The sequence below is a fragment of the Gavialis gangeticus genome, unplaced genomic scaffold (assembly GCF_001723915.1).
Source record: "Gavialis gangeticus isolate Ggan-Ray unplaced genomic scaffold, GavGan_comp1, whole genome shotgun sequence".
Taxonomy (NCBI): domain Eukaryota; kingdom Metazoa; phylum Chordata; order Crocodylia; family Gavialidae; genus Gavialis; species Gavialis gangeticus.
The window spans coordinates 19927368-19952242 of record NW_017729011.1 but is presented as its reverse complement, the minus strand read 5'-3'; the positions used below and the strand labels follow the sequence as shown (position 1 = coordinate 19952242).

Genomic DNA, 24875 nt, shown 5'->3' with positions numbered 1-24875 from the left:
TCAAGTTCCCTTTGACTTTTAACCTTCTCCCTGAGAGACTAGAGGGGACCCAGTCTGCTTGACTCCCCCACCGAGGAACACATTAAAAAAACTGGGCTGTGCATGCATCTCTGTGTAAAGCAGAAGCTTAAAGATATTTCTTCAGCTCTATCCTGGATTTCTCCTCCACCAGAGGCTGGGCAGCTGTAGGGAAGCCCCCTCCTTGGAAATAAACCTCTTAAAATGTTAAGGAACTATGTATAGAGAGTCAAGGGAGGAATCGGATGCAACTGAAGTGGTTGAGAGAAAAGAATGGGTGCTGAGGGAGGGGGAAATATCGAGGAGGCTCCTGGACAGCAGGACAAAGAGTAAAAAAAATAAAGTCAAAAGAAGAGGTTAGTCTGATGCTGGTGTCCACATTGTCCAACTTTGTTTGGAGACCGTCAGAAATGCACTACCAACAAGGTGATAGAGGGGCTCTTCTCTGCTTTATTTCCACTGACAGGAGCAGCTGCTGTAAGGCTGCTGCTATCGCTCTTAAAATAGACACTGGACTCAGCTGAGATCACGGCTCTGTTGTGCCATGTGCTACATGTGCCCCTAATAAGAGTGGCTTTGCCCCAAAGAGTTTCCAGTTTAAGCACATGAGAGAAGCAGTGGCTAGGAGAAGGGGAGGGTTGTACCCATTATACAGATGGGCAACTGAGTCAGGAAGAGCTGAAGGGTCATGTCCAGCGTCGCACAGCAAGTCACTGGCACGTGGCTAGGACATGAATCCAAATCTCCTGAATCCCAGCCAAGTGCCCAAACCCTAGACAGCCTCCTTCCTTTCATGTAAGTCAATGATTTCTCTCTCGCTACCCACTCAGTGGGAATTTCCCTGTGCTCTCAAGCCTTTTCCATGTTGTCCAGGGCTCTTCTCACCTTGGAGGCATGTTATCAGACCAGACAGGAGCTCCACCCAAGCAGTGACCCCCTGCTGTACATCCACAACCCGCCTTGAACTCCATTTCCATTGAGCCACAAGTCTACTCTATGGTGGCGAGCTTTAAAATCCATCAGATGTCACAGTGAGTCATAACTTGTATTTAAATGCAAAACCCTCACCCCCACCACGGTGGTGTGCTAACTAGAAAGGAAAAGAAACCGCCAGAGAATAGAAGATCTACTTAGGGACTGTAAAAATACACTGTCCAACCTAAAAGTCACATGTACAGTAACAGAAAGGGAAAGCCTCCAGCACTGACTGCTGCGTATCAAAGGAAGGGAGGCTAGCCCTCTAAAAGCATTTCAGAAGTCCTTGTCTGTGGCTGTGCCTTCCCTGTTATGTGGGTCATCCCAAAATTAGAGCCAAGGCAGCCACTGGGCCTTCCACAGACAGGCAAGGCTTTTTCCCCAAGAGAGTCCTGGGGAAGGTGGAGTATATGTCCTGCCTCTGATCCAATGGCATTGCCAGCCATGTAGCAGCACCTACCAGACATGCAGAAACCAATGGCGTATCTGGAATATGCCCCCCTGCTTTGCTGACAGAAGGGCACATCCTAGTTGCACACTCCCTCCCAGGCCCCTGAGAAGCTGGGTTTTTTCCCTCTCGGACCTTTCCCCATTGACATGCCAAGATCCTGCATGATGCCGTGTACTTCGCTGAAAGATCCCTCTTCCCTTGAGAAAGTCACTGTCTAGCAGCTGGCGTTCAGATCTGGGACGCAGGATCCTTGCATATTCCAATACTCAGTCTGACACAGAGTTATCTTGTAACCCTGGGCTTGTTACTTAACCCTTGCCTCGGTTTCCCAAATCCTGTGCTGTCGGGGATCATCTTCCTTAACTCACAGAGGTGCATGGCTGTGATTTAGTTGAGATGCTTTGAACCCTCAAAATGTTCCCCAGGTGGCCTTTAGTTATTACTATTAGCCCTCATCTGCTTTTGAAATATGGTGCACACAGTTTTACCATGCAAATGCAGCATATTTATGTAACTAATTGCATCCGCTACTTTACACCATAAAAATGGAAGAGACCGGGTTTTAATCATCTAATGGGTCTACTTCTCTGCACAGGACTGTTCCCAACACTGCCTTCTAGTTCATTCTAGTTTTGAAGGACTTGGGTAATAGAGCTTTCCACCCCTTGCCATCAGAAACTGGCTAAATGAATGCAGCTTTGTCCAGGACGTAATAAGGTACTCTGTAAAAGCAGAGAAAATAGTACTTATTAACAATTACCCTAATGCATCACCTCTTTGCTGAACTGGAATCTGGTTATGTGACCTTAATGGAAAGTGGAAGGATACAGAGATTTGTTCCACTGAAATCAGGGTTGTTTGTGATACAATAAGGCTTCTTAGATCAATGCTATTGGCTCCATGACAAGTGCTAAAATAAAAGAATAATAAAAATGCCATCTCCAAAGAAACACAGGAAATGCAAATGCTAAGAAATTACCTGCTGGAACACCACCATCATACTGGACTTGTATTCATCCTAGTACAACTAGATCTTGCAGACACTTTACAAATGGATCCTTTACTTCCTGTCTTAAGCAGTTGTGTGCTTTGCTATGTATTGTTAAGTAGCTGTCACCTCCCTGGCTGCAACTCAGTGGTGGGTGAAGTCATTCTTTTGTATACATCGGTACGTCTATCTATCACTGTACTTCCCAAGGAGCTTTAGGATCCTTTAAGATGCAAGGTGCTGCATAAAAACTTGGCGTTCATTTTGCAAGCTAATCTAACATTATGAACTGCACCTGTTACATAGCTGAAGGCACAAGATTCTCTGACTGGGGTATTAGTGTCACATAGTGTGAAGTTGTCCAATGGCTTAGATCCATCTTCTACACTAAGGATCTGGACCTTGCCTGCCTTAAATTTTCCTGGTTTCTTTTATGGGCTAGCACGAAATTCCCAATATCCCTGCTTGAGTTTTTTTCTCTCTCTCAATTGTCAGAGACCTTGAACTTTTTGCTGCTCATAATATCAAGCTGTGGCTCTATAGCACAGAACTGGCCTCCTGTCCTGACAGTCTTTTGGGCATGTTTTGTGAGCTAGACTAGTTACCAAATGACACCACATAAGCCAAAACCCCAATCTAAAAACCTACGAGAAAGGCCAACTCTTGCCAAATGGGGTTTTATCAATGGCAGTGAGTTGTCCAGAAAGAGACTGTGAAAAAGTCCTTTCTCTGAAAGTAACCATTACCAAGGGCTAGGCTAAATGCTTCACCCGGAAAAGTCCCTACATCAAGATCAGATGTCATTGTGAAAGCCAATCTCTCCGTCCACCAGAAGTTGTTGGCACAATGAAGCAAATGCTGGATGAAACTTTAGGGCTGCTTGTGTTATGCAGGAGGCGATTCTACAGCATCATTTCTGGTCACCTGTGACCTTAAATCTGTGGATCCTGGCCCAAAACAACCTGCCCTCAATTCTGAGAAGTTGCATACACTGGGCACATCTACACCTGTGCACTCACTGCACAGCAACTGAAATTGCTGTGCAGTACAGGCACACATCTACACATGCACACCCACGCTGTGCGGTAAATATAGCGACTTACACTGACTTGAATGTAAATTTGATACCTGCATCATGCAGGTATCAAATTTACACCCAATTAGTTACTGTGCAGTAAAGCACGTGTAGACGCCTTAATGAGCAGTAACTGTGTGTGTGGACTAACTTGGGACTAACTTGAGCTGCAAGTCAGTCCACACACAGTGGTAATGTGCTTGAATGCCTGCACATGTAGATGCCGGCCTATTCCTGCTTACTGCGCAGTAACTTACTGTGCAGTAAATTTAAGCTGGCATAAACGCACATGTAGACACACCCACTGAGAGGGAGCTGGAGAGAGCAGAACCTGCAGAACACGATGAGATGGGGTGGCTTTTCAACAGGATTTGCTAGTGAGAAAACTGTGACTTGCTGGTTATCAGTCACAGACATCACATGCAGAAGAGAGAGAAGGACAGAACTCATATGTGACAATTTCTAAAGGTTTGCTCCACAGGTGGCTGTTAGTGGCCAGTGAAGACCTGACTCGGATGGGTCTACTCAGCCCCAGGCTAAGTTCTCCAGGCAAAACCACTCCTGCGAGACTGGCAAGCCAAGGCAGGAGCACCCTCTGGGCAGAAGCAGAGTTGGCACAGTCTCCTGAAACACCTCTGGTCCAACACAAAAACAAAAACCCGCGGGAAACTCCTAGTAATGCAATTTGCTGGTCCATCATCTCGGAGCTGCCACAATTGCATAGCTGTTTCTATGCTAGGGTCTGGTGGCAGAGCCATTAAAGTATCATTATACAGCTCCAGTGGCATGAATGCCAGCCCTGCATATTGAAGGCTGGCTCGTGTTGACCCTGCTATGGACTAGTAGCTGGGCATTGAGGGTGGAGTATCAAAGATGACCAGATATGGCTGCTTAGCACATCACTCCCTTGTGTGCATTGGTTAGAAAACATGGAGTCTCTTAACTGTGCAACCTGTTTTGCTTGGGCAGATCTTTGACTTGGTTGCCGGTTGGTTTCAAATAGCAGATCCCCAGTCTATAGATTCCCTCCCCAGTCTATAGACACACACACAATATCACTGGTGTAAATCACACACACACACACACACACACACACACACACACACACGTAGTATCATTGGTGTACATCTATCCCTAACTTCACCCCACAACTTAACTGATCCTGGGCTTCACCTTTCCCTCCCCTTCTCTCCCTGACCATAAGTAAAGGTCTAACACCAATGCAAAACAGCGGCTACAGTTCTCCCTGTTTCTACTCATAGATCCAGACATGTTACCTCCCTCCCCATCACGGAAGAGTTGCTTCATGCATCTGGAGAAAGTAACAAGACAAAACCAGTGACACCATCCACTCCAGACTCTAGTGGATGCTTCTTATCCCAGCACTCTGCACCAGGAGCAGATCCTGTTCAGGAGAAGCCCAAGACCAGAACAGCAAGTAGAATTCATTTCCAAAACCTCATTTTCTTAATTTCTAACATCATCTGTGTTACTAGGCAAGAAGCCTTTTTGGGTAAATGTTTAGCTTTAAAGGGGATTTTTCCTCCCAGGGTCACTATGAAGTTCTGCAGGACCACAGCATAACAGAGCAGTGGAAGCCACAAAGCCACAAGGTCTGATGCGGTACTTTTTCCCTTTGGTGAAGTGGCACTAACACATGAGCATGGGGAGAACTGCATCATTTATTGAGGCAGTAATGGGTCTGAAACTAGGCGAGCGAAAACTTTGCCGAGATCATTAAGATCAATTGTGAGGGCACTTCTGGAAGGGGGTGGCCCACAGAGAGGTCTATTGGCAAAGCACAAGTGCTGAGGAAGAAGAGAGAGAATGCAGAAAGGTGCTCTCCAGCCCTGCTTCCAAGGCAACAGACAGACAGGTCTGCCCTTCAGAGAGGGAGATGTGAGCCTGGATTTACTGGTATGCTCTGATGATGCAGAACAACTGTCAGCTTGGTTCGATCAGCCAGTATGAAACTGCTTTGTATCAGCAGATCTGGCCTGTGACGGTGAACCTGCCCTGCTGTTTTTATGCCAGCAACCATAGCAGTAAAAGACCACAGGACACCGTGTGCTGAAGGGATCCACAACCACCAGCCCTAGGGTTACAACTCAGATGGTTCCTCGAAGGCTTGTGGGAGGCACTGACTGCTCTGGAACAGCTTGAGATGGCATGTCTGCACTGCTTGGTGTTTCTCCTGTTTAAACTGCACACCCAGGGAATGAGCAAAAGACCTCAGAAAACACCCTGCTCCATCCTACACATCAGGTAACAGATCCAGGTGTGGCCACAGGTTCTCGTCCTGTGAGAATACAGTAAACCGCAACGCCACCTCGGGCATGAGTGCACTGCACTAAACTGGCCTCCATCCCAGTTCTGTGTGTCATCTCCCGCCGGTGCTTTTTAGGGCTCTGTGCTTCCACGTGATGGAAGGAGAGCTGCCGACTGGACAGCAAACACCTCTCCCAAGGCCTCAAAGCCCATGGCAAAGGACAGAGGGTCAAACTGGACAAGGCCAATTCTAGCTCCCTCGGCGATGGCTCCTGGGGGGGGTGCATCCCAGCAGCAATGGTGTGGTTCTCCTATACCTGCATAGTGGAAGGGCTTCCTGCACTGCTTAAAATTAATCTCCTTCCAAGCTCCTTCGTGCATGGCAGTGCACCGAGGCTAGAGAAGACAGGGTGTAGTTTGGGCTACGGGGGTGGGATCTGCTGCAACACAGCGCTGCCCTCTCTCACGAGGACCTGAACCCAACCAAGCAGGAGGGGGTTTCTCCCACATTCACCCATCCCCTACGCACCCCCCGTGAGCCTCATGGAGATGTGCTGAGCTCTGAAGCAGCAAACAGGACCTGTCTGTCATCGCTGCCATGGTGACATGAAGATCAATTCCTCATGCTCCCAATCTCTGCTATTGACTGGGGAGCTATTTCTTATCGATCCTGCGCCGGCTGGTAAAGATCCATGGGCGCGTGTGTTAGCAAGCCACCTCCCCTCCCGCTCCCCTGAGCCCATAGTAAGGAAATCATTCAAGGAAGCTCAATAGAGCAGTGCATGCACATTTTTTGGGGTCAATATTGCCAACAGAAAAATAAATATAAAAATAAATAGAAAGGGGCTCTTATGAAGCATAAAGGTAGAAGAGGGGCTCGTTAACCTTGGGCCCTGTTGCCTTGGTGACCGCAATGAAGCTTTTGGTATCGCTGGTGCTCTGAATGCCCAAAGGAAAGGAGCTGCTTAGGATGCTGAGGGCAGGGAAGATGTCACTATGGCTTGAACTTGCACGGACAGTTGGCAGCACCTGCTCCATGAGGATCACAGAAGGGATGGTAAAAGGCCTGCCAGCCCAAGCCGTGCATCGTCTGCAGGTCACAGAGCAGTATTCAGTGCGGAGCAGTGGCCTTCAGTGCTGACAGCCTACTGATGACTAGGATCAGTGGGCAGAGCCCACTAGAGCAAAAGATCCGGCCTTTTTAGGGTAGGCAGAGGCCAGAGCAGTGAGACATCATCCTTTACAATGAACACAGATGAAGGTGCTGGGATGAGAAGGAAACCAAAAAGTGCAATGCTAGTAATGCACCGCGTAGTAATACAAAGAGCCAAGGGATCCTCAGCTGGGCAAGCCCTGGAATTGAAGATGTAGGATCGCTAGCCCCACAGTCTTCCCTAAGGGGGGCACAGGCTTTCCAGTGTCATCTCAATCCTTACTCGCACAGACCATCTTGGAGTGTGGGAGAGGAGCTGGATCTCCATCACCCCTCCCCAACATGGCCAAGGGACAAGCTTCTACTACTGGGGGTGGTGGGGGTGTCTTACTCCCTCCCTCCATTTTGCACGCTCCACCCAGCAGCTGGTAGGCAACTTGCTGATGCCTCCACAAGCCCTGCACCCATTGTTCTTCTTTGAATCATGCTCATTAAAAATAAAGAGGATATCGAATCTCTAGGTGTGCCCTGTCTTGGAGAAACCACAGCTGTAAAATGATGATCCGCTCCACACCCACTCATAGCCTTTGAATGACTAACCTGTGGTTCAGGAGGTCAACAGGAGGATGTGAGCAGGAAAGAGGATTCCCAATAGAGCAGGGGAAGCCTGATGATGAGGGATGGTATCTCAGCCTTGGGGCGCACATGTTCCATACCACCAAGTCCTCATCTCCACCCACACCTTCTCGCCTTTCTTTCTCTCTCTTCCCACCTCCTTGAGCTGCATCACCCAAACTCTTTCCAGTTGTGAGCTCTGCAGTACTTGGTTTCTGCTATTACTCAACCTTGGGCAATACCCCTTCCCCGTGCCTGGACAACCCTGGCAAGTGCAAACACTCATCCTGAGAAGGAAAGGAGATGGTCTGAAGGAAACACAGGTGTTTGACTGGGGTCCTATGCTTGTTTAGTCACAAAAAAACCAAAAAAACCCACCCCAAAACCCAGCAGGGATAGAAAAGGAGACCTGGGGTTCTGCTGCATTAGGAAGTCAAGCAAATGGATGGATTATCATCATGCAATCTGGGATAAGAGTGCAAAGGAAAAGGAATTTGGTCGTGAGGAGAGGACTGCTAGTCATGAAGACTTGGGACCCTATTCTTGAGTCCGCTCCCCACCGGCCCTTGGGCTCATGACAGGAAGAAAGGCAGCATGTGGCTGACAAAGTACATACAATACTGTACAGTTGGACTGGCTTCTTTTGGTTCGTCTTTTCAATAGAAATATTATAGAGATACAAACTTTGGCAGCTGCGTGGCAGCTTCTCAGGTAATATGGAAATGGGAATACCTTGTTCTTCCTGCCTTCCCAGAAGTCTTGTGGGCCGGGATGGATGATGCTCCATCCCTGTAACAGAATAAAATTTAGAAACAGAAATCATTACATCGTTTGGTTGTTGCCTTCTGCTGGTCTTGTCTTTACTTAGGTTGAACACAGTTGCTAAGTACCTGGTTTTGGGCACTTCCCCACTCCGGGAGTGGGTGGTGAGCATCTCCCTCCTTCGGAGGATGGGAAGGGGTGGGAAAGGACCGACTGATTCTCTAAACAGGTGTCATTCATATAAGAAAGGCCACATGAGAGTGTCACCGCCATGCTGGGTATTGACATCTCTCAGGATGGGAACACCTATGGGAGGCAAAAAGGTTGGGATGGGGATGGACTCTTGAGTCTAGATCAGATCAGGATCTCCTCAACGCAACTGCAGGTTGTCTCTCTCAGGCACATGTGTATTTTTAACAACAAACATTATGGGGAAGGGTCTATGACCTGAAACCCTCGGCCAGAAACCACTGATCCAGCTCCTATTTTTTGTGGCTGGTTCTCTGTCTACAATCTGGCTGAACCTCCCTGGACCCTGGGAAGGTTTTAATTCTGGCTGCTGCATCTCGCACCTTTCTTCAGCGCTCAGCGCGACTACCACGTACCTCCCGGTCAGATACCGAGCCATCCTTCACCTTCCTCTGGGTGCAAGCCATATCCTGAAGGAACACCACAGCCCAGCCATGAGTTACATGGCATCATCGCTGGAGGCCTGGGTGAGAATCGCCAAACTACTGCATGTCAAACAATCGGGGGACGGTTCAAGGAAACGACCCCCTCCTGCTGGCTTCATGCCAAACAAATCAAGAAGGGATGTGAGGGGGAGACGTTTCAGGAGGATCTGAATCCAAATCAGGCCCTAACTGTTCAGTAGCTTTCAAGGGGTTAAAACCATGGAGAAATTTGAGGGATAAAGGTTGTAGCCATGTTGGTCTAAAAGCAAAAGCAGCCAGTGTGACTGAGGTCGTATCTTTTATTACAGTGGTTCCCAACCTTTTTAGACTGTGGACGGGCATACTGCAGACTAGAAGGAACTGGCAACCAACCCTTTTTTATACTCCATATAAAAAAGGGTTGGCTGCTGGTCACTTCTGGACTTCTGGTCTGGCAGCCAACCACTTGCAGCCTGGTGCCAGGCCACATCGCAGGGGTTGGGAACCTCTGTTTTATCAGACCAGCTAGATAATTGTAAAAAAAAAAAATGTGTTTGCAACTATCTAGTTGGTCTAATAAAAGATATCATCTCTACCACACTGACTGCTGGAGCAATTTGATGCTTTTGTTTTACTGCTAGCAAATCAAGACAGAGGAGAAGTAGAGACGACAGAAAACCCAGGGGACTGCTACTCTTGACTCCCTAGGTATGAATTCGTGGTGCCTGAAGAAGGGTGTCTGTGCCCGAAAGCTTGCAAAGAGCCATTTTCCCAGCTACTTAGCTGGTCTAATAAAAGAGATCACATTTACCCAAAGAAACTTGTCTTCTCGGAACATGAATTTGCAGTCTTACAAGAGCCAGGAGGGTGCTTCCCTTGGTGCCACCACAGGTGACGTGGCTGGGCTCAGTGGCTGGCTCTCAGGACCCTGGAGCTGCATTCCTGCAGAATTGCCTGCACTACCTCACCCATCTGCTTATTTAGTTTGCAAGCTCCATGGGGCAGAGATTCTCCTTTATTAGTATTCCTGCAATATGGCCTAGAGCTTGAATGGGCTGTTGGCTAATCCTGTGATTAAAATAGTACGCTAAAGGGCACGGGGCTGCAGAAAAGGGTCCCCTCCGCTCTCCTCAAGTCTTTTGCTGATCGGAATAAATGCAGCTTCCACCAGCTAAGCTGGGATCAGCAGACACGGCACAACATGCCTCTAAAGACCAAGAGCCCAGCCTCATGAAAGGAGCCTTTCATTACACAGTATTGGCAGCATAACACTCCTGGTACATGTGAGTACATTCTTGTTTCGACTCTCACGTGTGAGCGGGAACTGCAATCCTCTCCGTGTCATACCCCTTCATCAGGGCCCTCTGTGTTCTGGCTTCCCCGATCTAACCCGACTTTTCCATCCCAGTCTTCTGCAACGTTACGATTTGATCCTTAGACTAAATGAAACGACTCTTCACTAGACATCACAGGGCTCCTCCAGACTGCTACCTAATCAAGTAACGACGTCATTAGTCAAACTGATTTGGAGAAAATCGGATGGAGCGCACGCACCGTTACCTGGACGTCAAAACGCGCAGGGAACGCAGATCCATTTCCCGAGATTTCCCTGTTGTCAAACCGAGACGAAGAAAGGACCTCAAACAATGATGACATGCCCCTTTTGTCGATGTTCTTTCTAAGTTTTGAAACACCTCTGGATTTGGAAATGTTTCATTTTGAAATCGCAGTCGACAACCCCAAACAACAGGTATTTGTGGATTTTCCTCCACAGAAAATGGAAACATTTTTGTTCCAATTGGGAACAAAGCTTTATTTTGAGATCTCAAAATACAGCACCCATCCTCCGCACAGCTCAAGGCATCAGACTTACAGAGCTGAACTTTTTCACTGAGATTGCCTCCAACCTAGAACAAGTACAAAGTCTACCGAGACCTCCACATGGGACATTTCACAGCTGCCTACTGACACGTACGATTAGGTCTGGTTTTGTTCTTAGCTGCCAGGGAGACACTGGGAATGAGGGAATAAAAGGTGGTTTCTAGGGAGATCCAGGAAAAACTACCCCACCACCGCCACCCCCTCTCTGAATGGTTTGAGCAGGTGGATATTTTCTCCCTGCAGATTGAAATTAATAATGAGAGCATATCAATGAGAGTCTGTGAGGCTGAACTCCCAACCAGCAGGGTGGGGCTGAGTAATGAATTCACCAGCTGCTAGAAAAGAACAAGAGGTTCACAACCAAGGCTTTCCTTGGCACAATGGAGGATATCGGTTACAACGACAGCACCCTCAGCTCTTGCCACGAGCCTCATACTATTTAGTGGTGTTCATTAAGGCCCCACCTCCTGGAGTCATGTGAAATGCACTGGAATCACAACTCGTGTTTCACATGGCAAGGGTGGGACGTTCTTTAAGCCATCGGGCTTGCAGAAAGCGTGACCTGCAGCATGTCAGAGCTAGAAGGCAAAATGAAAGAACGCCACATATATAACTATTTTGTTTTTAAATCCCCTTATTTTTAGCACCAGTTGTACAAATGCTTGCACACCAGACTCTCAATTTTTGCATGCTTGAGTTTGGCGATGGTGTGCCAAAGACCTGTATTAACTTCCAAAGGCTGGGTGTGAAGATGCCCAAACGCCTAGATTAAAAGAGGCTGTGATGGCCAGACAACCAGTTCCTAAATAGGCAGTAGTCTGAGACTGCCAGATTGTCCTTACGAGGTATGTAGGTGTTGTTCAAAAGGGATGCCCACCAGATACCAGTCAGCAAAGGGTGCCATCCCTTACCTGTGTGAATGTATCCTTTAAAAACACCTGTTTGTGTGCAGTGAGGTCTGGTCAAAGCCAACAAGCCCCTTGACTGTATCAGCTGCAAATGAGCCACAGCTAGCAAAGGAAACTGGGATCCAGAGCCTCAAAGATGCGGTCAGCATGCACCTGAGCGCCTTGACTGTTTTTTTTCCCAATTCAATGAGACACTTTGAAAGGCAACCACACTGGGCTGTACTCTGTGCCCACTTCCTCCATTTCAATTTGGAGGGTGCCAATGGAGCACAAAGGCAAAGTCACTTCCAAACAGACCTGAAAAGCTCCAGCTCCTTCCTGCCTACACTCCCAAGCTACCCGCAGCATTTAGGCCACTTGCAATTGCAGCCCCATCCAAAAGCAAGTGCTCTGTGGTCCTCTCCTGCCGTACTGACTTTGCATCGATATCCCTGGGCACTGGGCCAGACTTACCTGCCATCCGAAAAGCTGGGGTTAATGGCCGGAGAGGAATTTTAATGAGGGCAGGAATGGGCACAAAGCAGACCAGGTTCTCCATTGGCAGGGTTGCCAGGATGAAGCATTTCCATCAGCTCTAACATCCCTGCGTGCAGCTTGTAATTACCACTTACACTGCACCAATACAAATAAGCGCTTGTTTCTGAGCCGAACATCTCGGGAATAACAACTCAGGCGGCTGGTTGCTTTTTATTTTATTTTTTTCTCTTGGCATTTCTCACTCTGGCTGGAAAACTATTCTAATGAATTTTAAACTTTCTGGGGGCTGGAGCCATTCCGATTCTGCCTGCATTAGAAAGACACCGCAACGGTGCAGAGCAAGCCGATGGATGGATGTGACTGTAGGAGCGCGTTGACTGATCTGACTGTAAGAGCTTTTTGGAGACAGGGGAATGTGAGCCAGGATGCGATATCCTGGCTTATCCCTGGTTGGAGAGATGCTTCTCCTTTTGCTTTTTCTAGCTCTGTGCATGGGGCTTTAGGGTGGAGTTACATGTTGCACTTAGACTGCACTAAAGCTGTGGAAAGTTTGGTAAATTAAAGCATGCCGTGAGCAGTCTCGTGCTAAGGGTCACTACTGTTTCTTGCCTGCACAGGGCTGGCAAGCAGAAGTGTGGCTAGGAGCCAGGACACCAGGGCTCCATCCCTGCTGGGATGGCGGGGACCTGGAAGCAGTGCATCCTGGGATGCTGGAGGACCGCAGATTGCTTGCTTTACCTCCATAGAGCAGACTGAAGTTACACCAATGCAAGCTACATGGCACAGCTCATAGTTAACTCACGCCTGAAGTGGTGTAACTCTGAGATGTTCAGAGGGCACTTAGCACGATTTAATGAGCTTTCATGTGCAGGCATTCCCATTTTAAGTGCCCTTAGTCTGGTTTAAGTGTAACACATAACTTCATCCTTACAGACATCTATCAGCATGAGGCCCCTGCACAGATGGGGATATAGTACTGCTGCAAAGTTCCCCTCTAGCTCCAGGTCTGATTTGGGCAGTGTGGGAGAGCAGCCTGGTTGCTGCATAAAGCACATATCATATCCCAGTCATTTTTCTTGTCGTTCTTCCCTGCTAATACGTGCCGACAAGCCACTGTCTTTCTATTTCCCTTCCTCTCTTCCCCAATCCCTTCGAATATAGTCCATCAATTCTGGTCGCTAGTGCTGGAAGGGATTGCGACCGCACTTGAGCAAACTATTGCTTTTGCTTATCCAGCCGGGACCCAGGTCAGCACCGTCACGGTGGTGTGTGCATGGTGTTTGAACTGGAGTTGTTTTTAAACAAGCCCTTCTGTACAACGGGACAGGAACAGGTGTGTCCTTGATGCTTAAAGCCTTCCTAAACTCCTCGGCAAATTTGTTCTTGTACCTCTCTTTCTCTTTAGCCTCAAGTCTTAATTTCCACTTTCTGCCTATATTAGCTTCAGAGCCACCACCGATGGCTTTGAAATGCCCCAGAGAGAAGCAATAGCTGCAGGTGGCAAAGCTGACTTGACATATCACCAGCTCTTTTTGTTCGATGGGACGCCAGGAAGAGACTTTTTACAATCTGCCATATTTTGCAAGAGGCTGTATTTTTTAATGGCATGTGAACCTCTGGGACTACTCCAAAGAAGGATATTATTTGAGGCTGCTTAAGCGGCCAGAGATTTCTAGACCACTGCAAAGGCCTGCCTCCTGGGATTTTGTTTCTGTAATGTATATATTCATCAGTACTTGCTCTAGTCCTGTATGACATGAGTCAAGTGATCTGGCTTCTACTGTTATCCTAATCACGCTGTTCTTCAGGCCTGTATTATGAATGCAGATACCCAGGCCCATGTGTTTTGAAGACATGGCTCAAAAGGTCTTGCTGAATATAGCCTGCTTTTCCAAGGTGGTTGGACTCACGCTGACCTTCCTGGGAGCTTGGACCCATTTGTCAGTCCCTTGAAAAATCAAACCAGTGTCTTTCACCTTTCTAGACTGAAGTAACCTCCAAGAATTTCATTGCATCTCATGGACAAATTACAAGGAGGGAGTGTCCCCCAGCAGGTCCCAGTCACTGGCTGACTGACACCCTTGCAAGCACTTATGAGAAGTTGTTGAGCGACTCTGAGCAGTTTGGGGAAAAAGCCCAGCAGTTAATACCTACCTCTAAACCCTCAAAAGAGGAAGATCTCTAAGCCCTAATAGAGAGACACTGGACCAAAAGCTAGCAGAATGCAATGTCCTTGCAACTGCGCCGTGCACATACAGCCTGAGTCTTACTGACACGTGGTTGCAAGCCCCGTCTATACAGTGAGGATGGCAGCAGGAGGTGGGGCTTCAACAGCTGTACAAAATACTGGGGGGGTGGAAACGCTGTCATTCACTGCCTCAAATAATGCCTGCATAAATGAACACCGCTGTATACAAAGGCAGGGGTGGTCCTGGAGTGTGTCTGCTCCCTGCAATACAGTCAATGCCGCTGAAAAGCAGCTGAGAAGTCCCTGGCGTCGGAGGAGACACAGCTGGAGTAAGTCCAGCCGGTCCTAACAGAGGATTTCAGCCCTGCTTTCAAAGCCTGATAAAATCCCCAGTCCCTGCTGCTGTGCCGTGGGGGGAAATGCTGACCTCCCATTCGGCGATCAGTTTAACCTTGTGCATGGGAGCCGGCACGGCTGTGCTCAGGCCCAGAGCGCTCAGGCATCCGAGCGACTGTCAAGTCCGGTGCGTCTCTCAGCAAAGTCCTGAAGCTACAGCACGCAGACAGGGAAGGCCACCCCGCTGCTCCTGTCAGAGGGAGCTTCTTTCAGCGGAGCTGCCCCCCCCGGAGCAAAATGTCACCGGAGACAAATCGGCCCCGCAGAAATTCTGCACAGCTGCGCCCGGCTGGCGGGGTGCAGGCGCGTGGGGGGCAGGAGGGAGCGAGTCGCGGGGTTGGGTTTGTGCAAATGCATGCGCTCATCTCCGCTGCCCGGGTATGTCACCTCCCTGGTCTCTCCCTAGCGTGCCCCAACCCCAGTCACTAGCTCTGGGGTAGAAAATAGGGATCCACCGTAAGGGGGAAAAAACCACAATCCTCCAGCTCCGGCATTCTCTCTGGAAACTGCCATCACTCTTTTTTTGAGGCACTCAGTCCCCATTGCTGGGGTGTCTGGGGGTCGCAGTCCCCATTGTACTGATGGGGAGCTGTCACAGAGAAGGACTCCGTCACAGGCTTGAGGTTACAGAGCACATCTGTGGAAATGGAAATGGTCCTACATGGATACTTCACCCCAGCCTGTACTCCCATACAGCCACATGAATTTAAAAAAAAATGCAGCATTTGCATTTACATTTACTGCCTTGCGTCTCCTGACAGTGGCTCTGACCCAGCAGAAATATTAGCCAGACAAGTAAGGAGCATCTCTATCCAAAGCCCATGACTTCAGAATGGTTCCCTTGAAAATGAAAGTCATTAATAGCATCATCGCGGCCAAGCCATGAGACTCCCTTTGACCTGTCTGGGAGTGGGTGCGTGCTTTAGTTATGGGGCGATGGAGGGGGAAATGAATGAATATCTGCGTTTCACTGGGTCCTGTGGCCCTTCTATGAAAATACCCATTAGCCATTTATTGAGCATGTAGAAGCTCTTGGAAAACTATTCTAATGAATTTTAAACTTTCTGGGGGCTTTCAGGTCCTGGTGCATCTAAAACTTACTGAGGTGTCTCAGTAAATTAATTCAGACCAGACTACCTGGTTTGGGGCTTTTGAGCAATTATGCCTCTTTTAAAGACAGAGCTTTACCTTACTGGAACTGTCCCCACAAGTAAGATGCAAGAAATCACTTGTGACCCCATTCTTGGTCAATGGGGGGCCGTCGAGTGATGCCGAATCCCATCACAACGACAAAAATGGGATTCTGCAATGATGCAGAAGCCCATGACAGTGATAAAGACAAGTAAAAAGCAGTCCCTTTAAAACTGGAATGGAAGCACGCCCCGCACAAGTGACCCAACGATTCAAACCCGAAAGAACGGCACAATGGAAGGGGAAGGCATCACTACTGAAGAGTCGCGTGGGGATGCAGGTGGGGGAGATAACAGACAAGAGCAGATTGAGGTGCAGGGTCTCTTTCAACTTGTATTGGTTTTTAATTGCTGGGTTTACAAGGCAAGTCATTAAGAGGATGCGAGAAAGGAGCTCGTTAAACAGAGGGGCAGAGTGCTGCATTCCAGAATCGCTCCTCCAAATAATGCTCTCTCTTGAACTTTGCTCCTGCAAGAGGATATGGATGTTGGCCTGTTTTTTACATTCGTTTGGAACAATGTGCTGGAAAACTTGAATCCCCTGTTTGTCCCTAGCCTCCTCTGGCTCCCCACTGCCCCTCCTCCTCCCGAATTATGCCAGCTGCCACTTACACGAAACTACAGGAGACAGCCCTGCTGTGGGCTGCTCGGAGTATCCTGCGAGCGTGTGATGCGCAGGGAGGTTATGCATAGTCATGGCACAAGGGGAAGGGGATTAGACACGGGTCAGTGCCAGCTGTGTGGTGACAGGAGCTGCGCTCCAAGTCATTCTAGGATAAAGCAAGAGCGAAAGTCTGGTCGCGCTGGACCAAGCAACCCACACCGAGATGGTGGCAGGACAGAAAGAAGTCATTTTCTGCATCACATCACAAGCTCAAGTCCGCCGGGGGGAGGAACGACAGGGGAGGGGGCAGCACAATACACCGAGCAAATCACAATACGACTTATAAGACAATGCAGAGGAGAAGGGGAGTCCATTGATAAGCCAATTAGTCGGGGGGGTGTCTTTGGTCCGCAGAGCACTGCAGTAAGCATCAGTTCTGTGTCATGCTGAGAGCACCCTAGGGATCTCATCCTAATTTGCACGTTGATCTGGATAAATAAAATCTAACTAGATGCATGACTGGTGCTTGGGTTTCCTATTCACCCTGTAGACAGGAACTGTGGGGAGAATATTTATGGTCTCAGTCGGAGAAGCAGAACTGCCTAGTCGAGTGGTCAGAGCAAGGGGCCGAAGCTTGCCAGAAGAGGAATTGGTGCAACAGGCCTAAACCTGTGTCCACTATGTAAGGTACCTGGAGCACCCCTGAGGCTTATATCCATGCATATATAATAATATTGTAGCATGAATTGTGATGGTGGGTCCCCAGAGTTCATGTAGTTGGGATATCAGGATAGGAGAACTCTTGCTCAACCAGGAGCCATAGAATAGGTATATCGGCTCAATGCCCTTCCAGGAGAATTAGTGAAGTAAAGGGTGATGGAAGAGGGGATGGGCTCATGCATTTCCCAAAGCCTACACTGGGAGCTCTCCCAGGGCTGCTGGGGAGAGCATGAGAAAGGGCTCCCCACTGGTATTTCCTGCTAGCTCTGTGCAGCTGCAAAGCCTTCTCCAGGACTGGATGGGACACGGGGTAGCAACGTGCACCGAGGAGATGGAGAGGAACTTGGCTGCTGCTGCAGATGCTTTGCATTCCCGCGTGGCTGGGTTCTGACCCAGGTTCATCAGCAAAGCACTTCTCTGGTTTAGCTCCACAGTGCAGGAAAGGCAGCAGAGCCACTTTCTCTACCAGATGCACATCCCAGTGGCAAAGGGGTGACAGGCAGGGGTGCAGAAGCTCCACCCCACTTCATGAATCCTTATAGCGATATATGGTCCACGAGGAGCCTGGTCTTCTGACCTACTAGGACACCCCTTGGTTGCTGTATCGGGCATCAAAAACAGGCTTCCCTCTGGCTTTCAGAAGTCATTAGCTACATGAGTCAAGCAGAAGTCAGGGTAGATTTGCACCTTATAGACTAACTAAAGCAGAGCTTTTATAAGCAGAGGGTTTATTTCATCAGATGCATCTGGTGCATCACATGAAAGCTCATGCTATACAGCTCTGATTTAGTTTATAAGGTGCATATCTACCCTGCCTTCTGCATTCCTAAGCCCAGCACCAAGTGAAGGTCAACAGGAGAAGAGTATCTTGTGCTTCACCTCTGGAAAAGCAACGGACCCCATTCAGGTGGTAAAAACACAGATAGCCTCACCGACTGCCTGGGGTCACTCTAAGGTACCCCTGTGTTTATCTGCCATGGGAAACTGAGTCACAGAGACTCACTCTCACCAGCAACCGAAGTACTCCAAAGAGCAGTTGCTCCTTCAGTCCCTGGAGTCTCCTTGCCCGAGGCTGGCACAAAGATCCCCACTTGGGTATGGGTCCGCAGAGCATTTCCCAGTTCAGGACAGACTTCTCTCACCATGCACCAAGACATGCCCGACAAGATTTACACCCTGGGATACAAACACCCAGGCCACAAAAGTACTCCCCGTATCGCTCCGGGTCTTTGGCTGGCAACCTTTATTTGGATGAATATCCGATATTTAGCAGAAGACAGCACACCAGAAACAAAGGCTTGTGCAGCTGGCAGTATTTCTATGGCGAACAATGCTTCCCACTAATGAGTTATCACAGTTTCTGGGTGCCAGAATCAATAAGGCATGTTTATCAGAACTGGCATCAGGACCTTTCTCAAATGTATCAGAAGCCCTGAGGGGAGACTTCACTGCCAAGAGATATCTGACATTTCTATACTCCTCCCCTTCCCCCCACTTACACCAATACCATCTCCTAAGCAAAGCCTGATAGTCTAACATGTGCCCAGAGTCCAGGTAATTGGGACCTTTTCCTTCTTCTCACCTCCCCACATTGCTAGTGCATGCATTTCTCTACTGGCTTTGACACATGAACCCCTCCTGGATGCAAATCTTTCCTGGGTCATTAAAAGCTGCTTGGAGCATGAATGGGCCTTCCCTACCTGGGTCCATCCCAACCTGATCTACATCAGTACCTCTCATATGTTCTCCCTTCCTAAGCACAGTTCAAAAGAAGGACTCATCTGTCGGCACTTCTCATACACGCACTCCCAGCTACCTTAAATAAGCTGCTTTTGTTCCTCAGCCATTTATGAAACAGGGTTTCTCTCTTCTTGCATGGATTTTCATTTACTGATATAGCTGAAGTCTCTCTTATTCCCCATACTTGTTCCCGGGGTCCTAGCATTATTCTCCATCAGTGCTTGAGACATGTTTTACAGTTCTTGTTTGGTTTGGTTTGGTTTGGTTTTTTTACTCCTGCAAGATCTGGAAGACTCAGTAAGAGGGTTTTACTATACATCCATGACACATAAATACCACTGGAGCTACAGGAAAAGCATTTCTTTGACAGGAATCAGGTATTTATTTAAGTAGCTATAAATTGGGTCTCTAGAGCAACATATTTTGCAATGGAACAAAGGTTGCTAGCCCAGGCTTTATTAGTAAACCGTCGTAACAGTTTACATTAGAAAATGGGGTATGTTTAGATTAGAAGCACGGGCAACCAAAACCAGATCATGCTGTCACCGGCCCAGGACTTGAGCCTAAACTAGAGATGCTGGTCATCTTTGGGGAAACGGAGGGTTATCAAGGGAATTCAGGTAGCAGGCAAGTGGCTCAGATACTGGGTCGGATGCCAAGTTACGCCGGGCAGGCAACATAAAAGGAAAGGTAGTGATGAGGTGGGAAGAAGAGGCAGCAGGAAGTAGGTGGAGGAATTTGGTGCTGGAGAGGGAGGTTAAGAGTAGGACGAGAGAGTTGTGCGGAGGTCTCAGATGGGGAATGGCACGTGGCAGAGAACGAGGCCGCAGTAGAGGCTGCCTTTGGAAAAGATGGCACATCTTTTTTTCACACATGAAACAAAATGCTCATCTGTTCTGCTCACCGTTATTGCACCTAGGCGTGCAGACTGCCCCAGATGTTTGTGCTGGGGGCCAGGTGTGTACAGACCTGGTTCTTTGACAGTGCAAACTCTCTGCTGCATGGGCAAACCAGGTTGCTAACTGCACATGTCTTCCCTGTACGTGAGGCATTTTCAAATTTGGGAATAGAAGAGTGCAAAGGGGGCTCCACCAACACACTGGGATTCAATATACCTGGGCCAGAGAGAGCTTTTTGTTCAGCCCACTTTCAACCATGCACCTCAGAACATTTCATAGAGTGATGGGTGGGGAAGTACTTTTAGTGCCGTTTTACAGACAGGGCAACTGAGGCACCATTTGCTCAAGACCAGGCATCAGGTAGGTGGCAGAGTGGGTCCAGGCCTATTACAAACCTACCTATAAATAACTCGCTCCAGGCCTCATTGTCAGCTGATGCAAACTGCTACAGATCAGGGGAAGGCAACATAGCTGTACAGAGCTATGCCGGCTAACGCTTGCCCCCCGAATGTCTCCTCACACCATACGAGATCTCAAAGGATTTCAACCATATGTCCAAACCCTCCTTTCCATACACCCCACGCTCTGAGATCTGCGTGCCCTGTACCAGTGCACTCCTAGGGTTATGCAGATCCCATCTGTCACACTTTTAAATAACTGGCTGATCATTATGAATTCATTTGGTATTCACTGTGATAATGTTAATCAAAATGAATTAATAGAGTCCTCGCACGGCCAGTGTACTGTATGTACTCCCTCGGGAATTCTGCCACCATTGAGAAATTAATTAATGGACCTATAATTTTACAGTGGCGCTGCCCAGGCAATTGCCGTAATTGGAAGAATTTAACAGTCACCTGATTTACACGATGTCAGCTTAGCCAGGCCAACGGGGAGAAGGAGAGAGCCGGAGCCCCCTGGACAATTTGTGGGTCCACGGCCAAGGCCCCAAACCACTGCAGTTTCCCAGAGGTGATTTTTCTTCCACATTTACATCTGTCTGCTATAGCAGTATCTGCCTCCTTGGGATGTGACACTGCTGCCTCAGTTTCCCCCCTGGTTTTCTACTGAAATATATGCACGCCCACACTTCTGGTCACATTCCCCTTCTGGGAGCCTAAAGAATGAAGGCACAAGAAAAATGGGTCCTGTGGTCCTTCACGGTGCATTCAGCTCATTAAACTGAATACAGGTCTCTTGCCTGTCCAAGAACCCTGTTAGCAGGGCTTTCTGCTGGCCTTCATCCCACTAAGCTCTTCCTGGGCTCCAGTTCACCCACCCCCAGGACCACCACCCGTCTCAATTCTGGCCCCATCCCAAGCCACCTATCCTGCAGGCTCCTAGAGACACCCCCATGCCAGGTGTTCGTTTCCTTCCTGCTTGGAAACAGGCACATTATATATAGCAGGCGCCAAGCCTGGGTTATGCTCATCCCATTGAGTCAAGCACAGGCCAGGATTCTCCATCCTTAACCCCATTGCTGGCCCAGCTCCTTCCCATGAAAGCTGTAAATTCAGAGATTAGCACTTTTCCATGAATGCATCGTCAAGGGAAGAGCAAGTCCTTAAATAACGAGGACCAAAACCACTGGGCACCATTTTGATTCAAGACCAATTATTCTTGCGCTGAGGACCCCTGAAGCTTGGACTGCTCGGTCCGCCTGCCACCACCTCTCTCTGCCTAGGGTACTTTTGCCCTGCAGCTGACCATTCACACCAGGAGCCCTGAGGATCTTACTTGGTATTATTTCTCCATCTTCCCTTTGCTCATACATGAGGTTGAATCCCATAGGAACAGACTTCCAAGAGATGCTGAGCTGATTTGCCTTGTGTCATCCTAAGCACCTGCGCTACCCACTGACATCAGGAGGATTTTGCTACGTTTAGTCCACTTGGTTCTTCACACATTTATTTACTAGATCATCTTCACCTATTTTTTCCCTTAGTGACCCCCAACATCCAACACAATACTGTATTTCTGGAGTCATTTGGTGGTATCTCTTCCATAATACTAACTTGGCTCGTCTAAGCCAGACAGAAGGAGGTGCCCCAACCTCCAGTAAAAATATTTCACGTTCCTGAAGACAACCACAGCCTTCGGCAGCAAACTGACGGCTAATTAAAAAAAACAAAAATTGGGGAAATCTCGTATTTCTATTCAGAATAGCATGCACGTTTGCTGAATATAAAGATACCTTTAACCTCTCGGTAAGACAGCTCAGTGAGTCCACATCACAGAGCTGACCCCCTGACTAGCACCTTTTACCCAGCACAGGATCCAGTATCCACCAGTGACCGCTAATGGTCTCTGACAGCGTCATGGTCCTGTTGATGGTGCAGTCGTGCCTCTCTGCAGAAGGCTGCTTTCTTCACAGCATCACGGGCACGGGACCCAGTCTGCTTGGACTATGACCATGCATCTGGGTGGGGAGAGGGAAAGCTGGGCAAGGAGAGCAGACTCAGCTCAACAGGGCTTCATTACAGCAGAGAGAGGCTGCAAATGGATGCCTGTCTCCCTGCTGATGGGACTTGATGGTGCGGCATGTCCTTGCAAGTGCGCCATCATGCTTTTACTGCAACATGTGATACCAAGAGGAAGCGGCCCCATGGGACCAGCGGCTGCCCCGCATACCTGGCACTGTCCACAGCTAGCATGCTCTATCTGAAGGTCAAGAGCCTTTTCTCCCCATTTGCTCCATCTCCTTCGCATTCCCTGCTGGTTTTGCTATGTTTGTGCTGGCTCGTGGCTCCGTCTGCTCCTTTTCCCAGCACTCAAGTCACCCCTGCATGGGAGGCAAGGTTGACTGGGGGCATAGAGCACTATCTCCTGCTCTCCATCGCCTGTCGGGAAATGTACCTGCTGCGCGGTCCTGCCAGGGGACACGGGGGGACGCTCTGGCCTTCCTTGGAAAAGGCAGGCAGTCCTCTTCCCTTGAGTGAGGGCTGTAGTCTGCCTGTAGACCCAGCCACAGCAGTGCCATGAAACCTGCCTCCTGCTGCCGGCCGTGGGAAGGGGCAAACCCATTCCCAGCTGAGCGGAGGATATTCCTCTTCCTGACAGTCGTGTTAAAATGCCAGAGCACTCACTGCCTCAGAAACACTCTCCAGCACACCTCCTCAAAACCAACACGATCAGGGGCGGCAAGGGGAAGAGCAATTAAAAGGAGAAGAAAGAGCAGCCAAGCTATTGTCATATTCAACTGGAAGCTCCTGCTTGCTCTGAAAAAATTGGGGGGTTGGTTTGCTTCGGCTCCCATCCCAACCCCCCCCTCCCAGGCTTCCTGTCCGAAATGCCGCAGCAACGTCTTCCGCTTCGGAGGGAGAGCGTGGCTATCGGCCTTCGACGTCAGCCGCCGTAACAGCGAACAAAGCTTCCGCCACACGGCAGGACTACTAAACGACTGTCTACAGTGACAGCATTATTATTATCACATAATAATAATAGACTAACAACACCGCCCTTGTGTAGCGTCCAGAACATCTGTCGGAAATTTAGTCTTTCTTGAAGTAAAGCCCATGATGGCCTCCCGCCCTGAATCTCTACTCCAGGCACCAAAGGGTTACGTTTGCTAGGGGGAGGAGAAGGGACCCTTTGGGAATTTGGTACTCTCGGTCTTGCTGGAGAGCAACCCCCGCTTCGCCCCTTCTGAATGCCCTTTTAATCGCTCGCCTCTGGACGTTCCCAGCATCTCGAGCAGAGATGGCTTTGACATTTGAAGAATCTACATGTGTGGGTCCTTACATAACCCCATAAATCAAGCCTGTCAGGGTTTGTTAGACACAAGACACGGCTCCAGCACTGCCCTATTTCATCAGTGCTCCAGACGAGACTAACTGCTCTTCCAAGAGACACGGTCTGTAGCCCGGCTGTCCTGCAGCTTAGACCGACTCTGCAGCAAAGAGGAGAACGGACACATCTCAGAAGGTGCAGATGTAGACGTGACCCAGAAGATGTAAGGGGAGAAGCCACCAGCAAGCGGAGCGGTACCGAGGAGGCTATTTTCACATAGTTACTCCGCAGTCATAAGGATACTCCAGTCACTGATGCTTTAGAGAGATGCTGTCAGAAGGTTTAGGCCCAACTTCATTTTCAAGTGGGGAGTGGGAGAGGGAACTGCAGCAGAAACATGTTTGCATGACTGCTTTTTTCCAATGAGCTCAAAGACTGGCTTCTGGTAGTGGAAACCCAAGCACAATGTTGCCAGGCTTGTGCGTGGGAATCAGAAAGAGAATCCAGTTACTAATAGATGCTGCTCCTCAGTCCAGTTTCGCTATCGTGCAAAGTAAAGGGCAAAATGCAAAGTAAAGAAACAATGAAAAATGAGCTATATTATAAAACTCGAAAGAATAAGATCAATCTAATTACCCCAGGGAAAGCAGCTTAAAACATATGTGCAACGGGGGGCTACTGGGGCCGATCTCCACGAGGCCCACCCACCTGTTCTTGGGCTAACCGCCCACCTTCTCGCCCGCCATGCCTTGGTCTTAATTGATTAATTAATAGATGTAATTAGGTGGGAGGCTGCCCATTTTCTGCCCTGCTGCTAGGGGGCACTATCTGCAGCTCCATTCCTCCCCTACACCGCAGCCCAAGCCTTGCTGATGACATCATGATGTATTCATACACGCCAGTCCTCCACGATGGGGCCCAGAATCTTACTGTAGGACCCCACTGGGTTCCTCCCTTCAGGCGGACTCTGCCACCGCCATACCAGGCCATATATCGCCCCGCCATCAGTTCCCCTTCAGGTGTGGTCCCCTCACTGGGACCTTCGGCTCACACTAGCCCCGGCCCACCTCCAGGCCAGTCGGGACCCCAGGCCCCTGGCTCTTGGGCGTCCCTCTCAGTGGGCCTCCTTGCCCTTCTGACCCTCCTGGTCCTGGCCCCCGCCTGGGCCAGTCAGGGGAAGCTCTG

At 49.0% G+C, this 24875-nt stretch overlaps 1 protein-coding gene across 4 annotated transcripts in view; it reads right to left on the bottom strand.

Annotated features, from left to right (window-relative positions):
- RXRA (retinoid X receptor alpha) overlaps positions 1 to 24875 on the bottom strand; it is a 206647-nt gene that overhangs the window by 26204 nt on the left and 155568 nt on the right. For 3 of the 4 annotated variants that reach the window (XM_019510776.1, XM_019510774.1, XM_019510777.1), the window contains exon 5: positions 8276 to 8332. The exons of the other annotated variant lie outside the window; for it this stretch is intronic. In XM_019510776.1, the coding sequence (XP_019366321.1) occupies positions 8276 to 8332 (57 nt within the window). The remainder of the gene's footprint in view (positions 1 to 8275; positions 8333 to 24875) is intronic. 4 annotated transcript variants of the gene reach the window in all.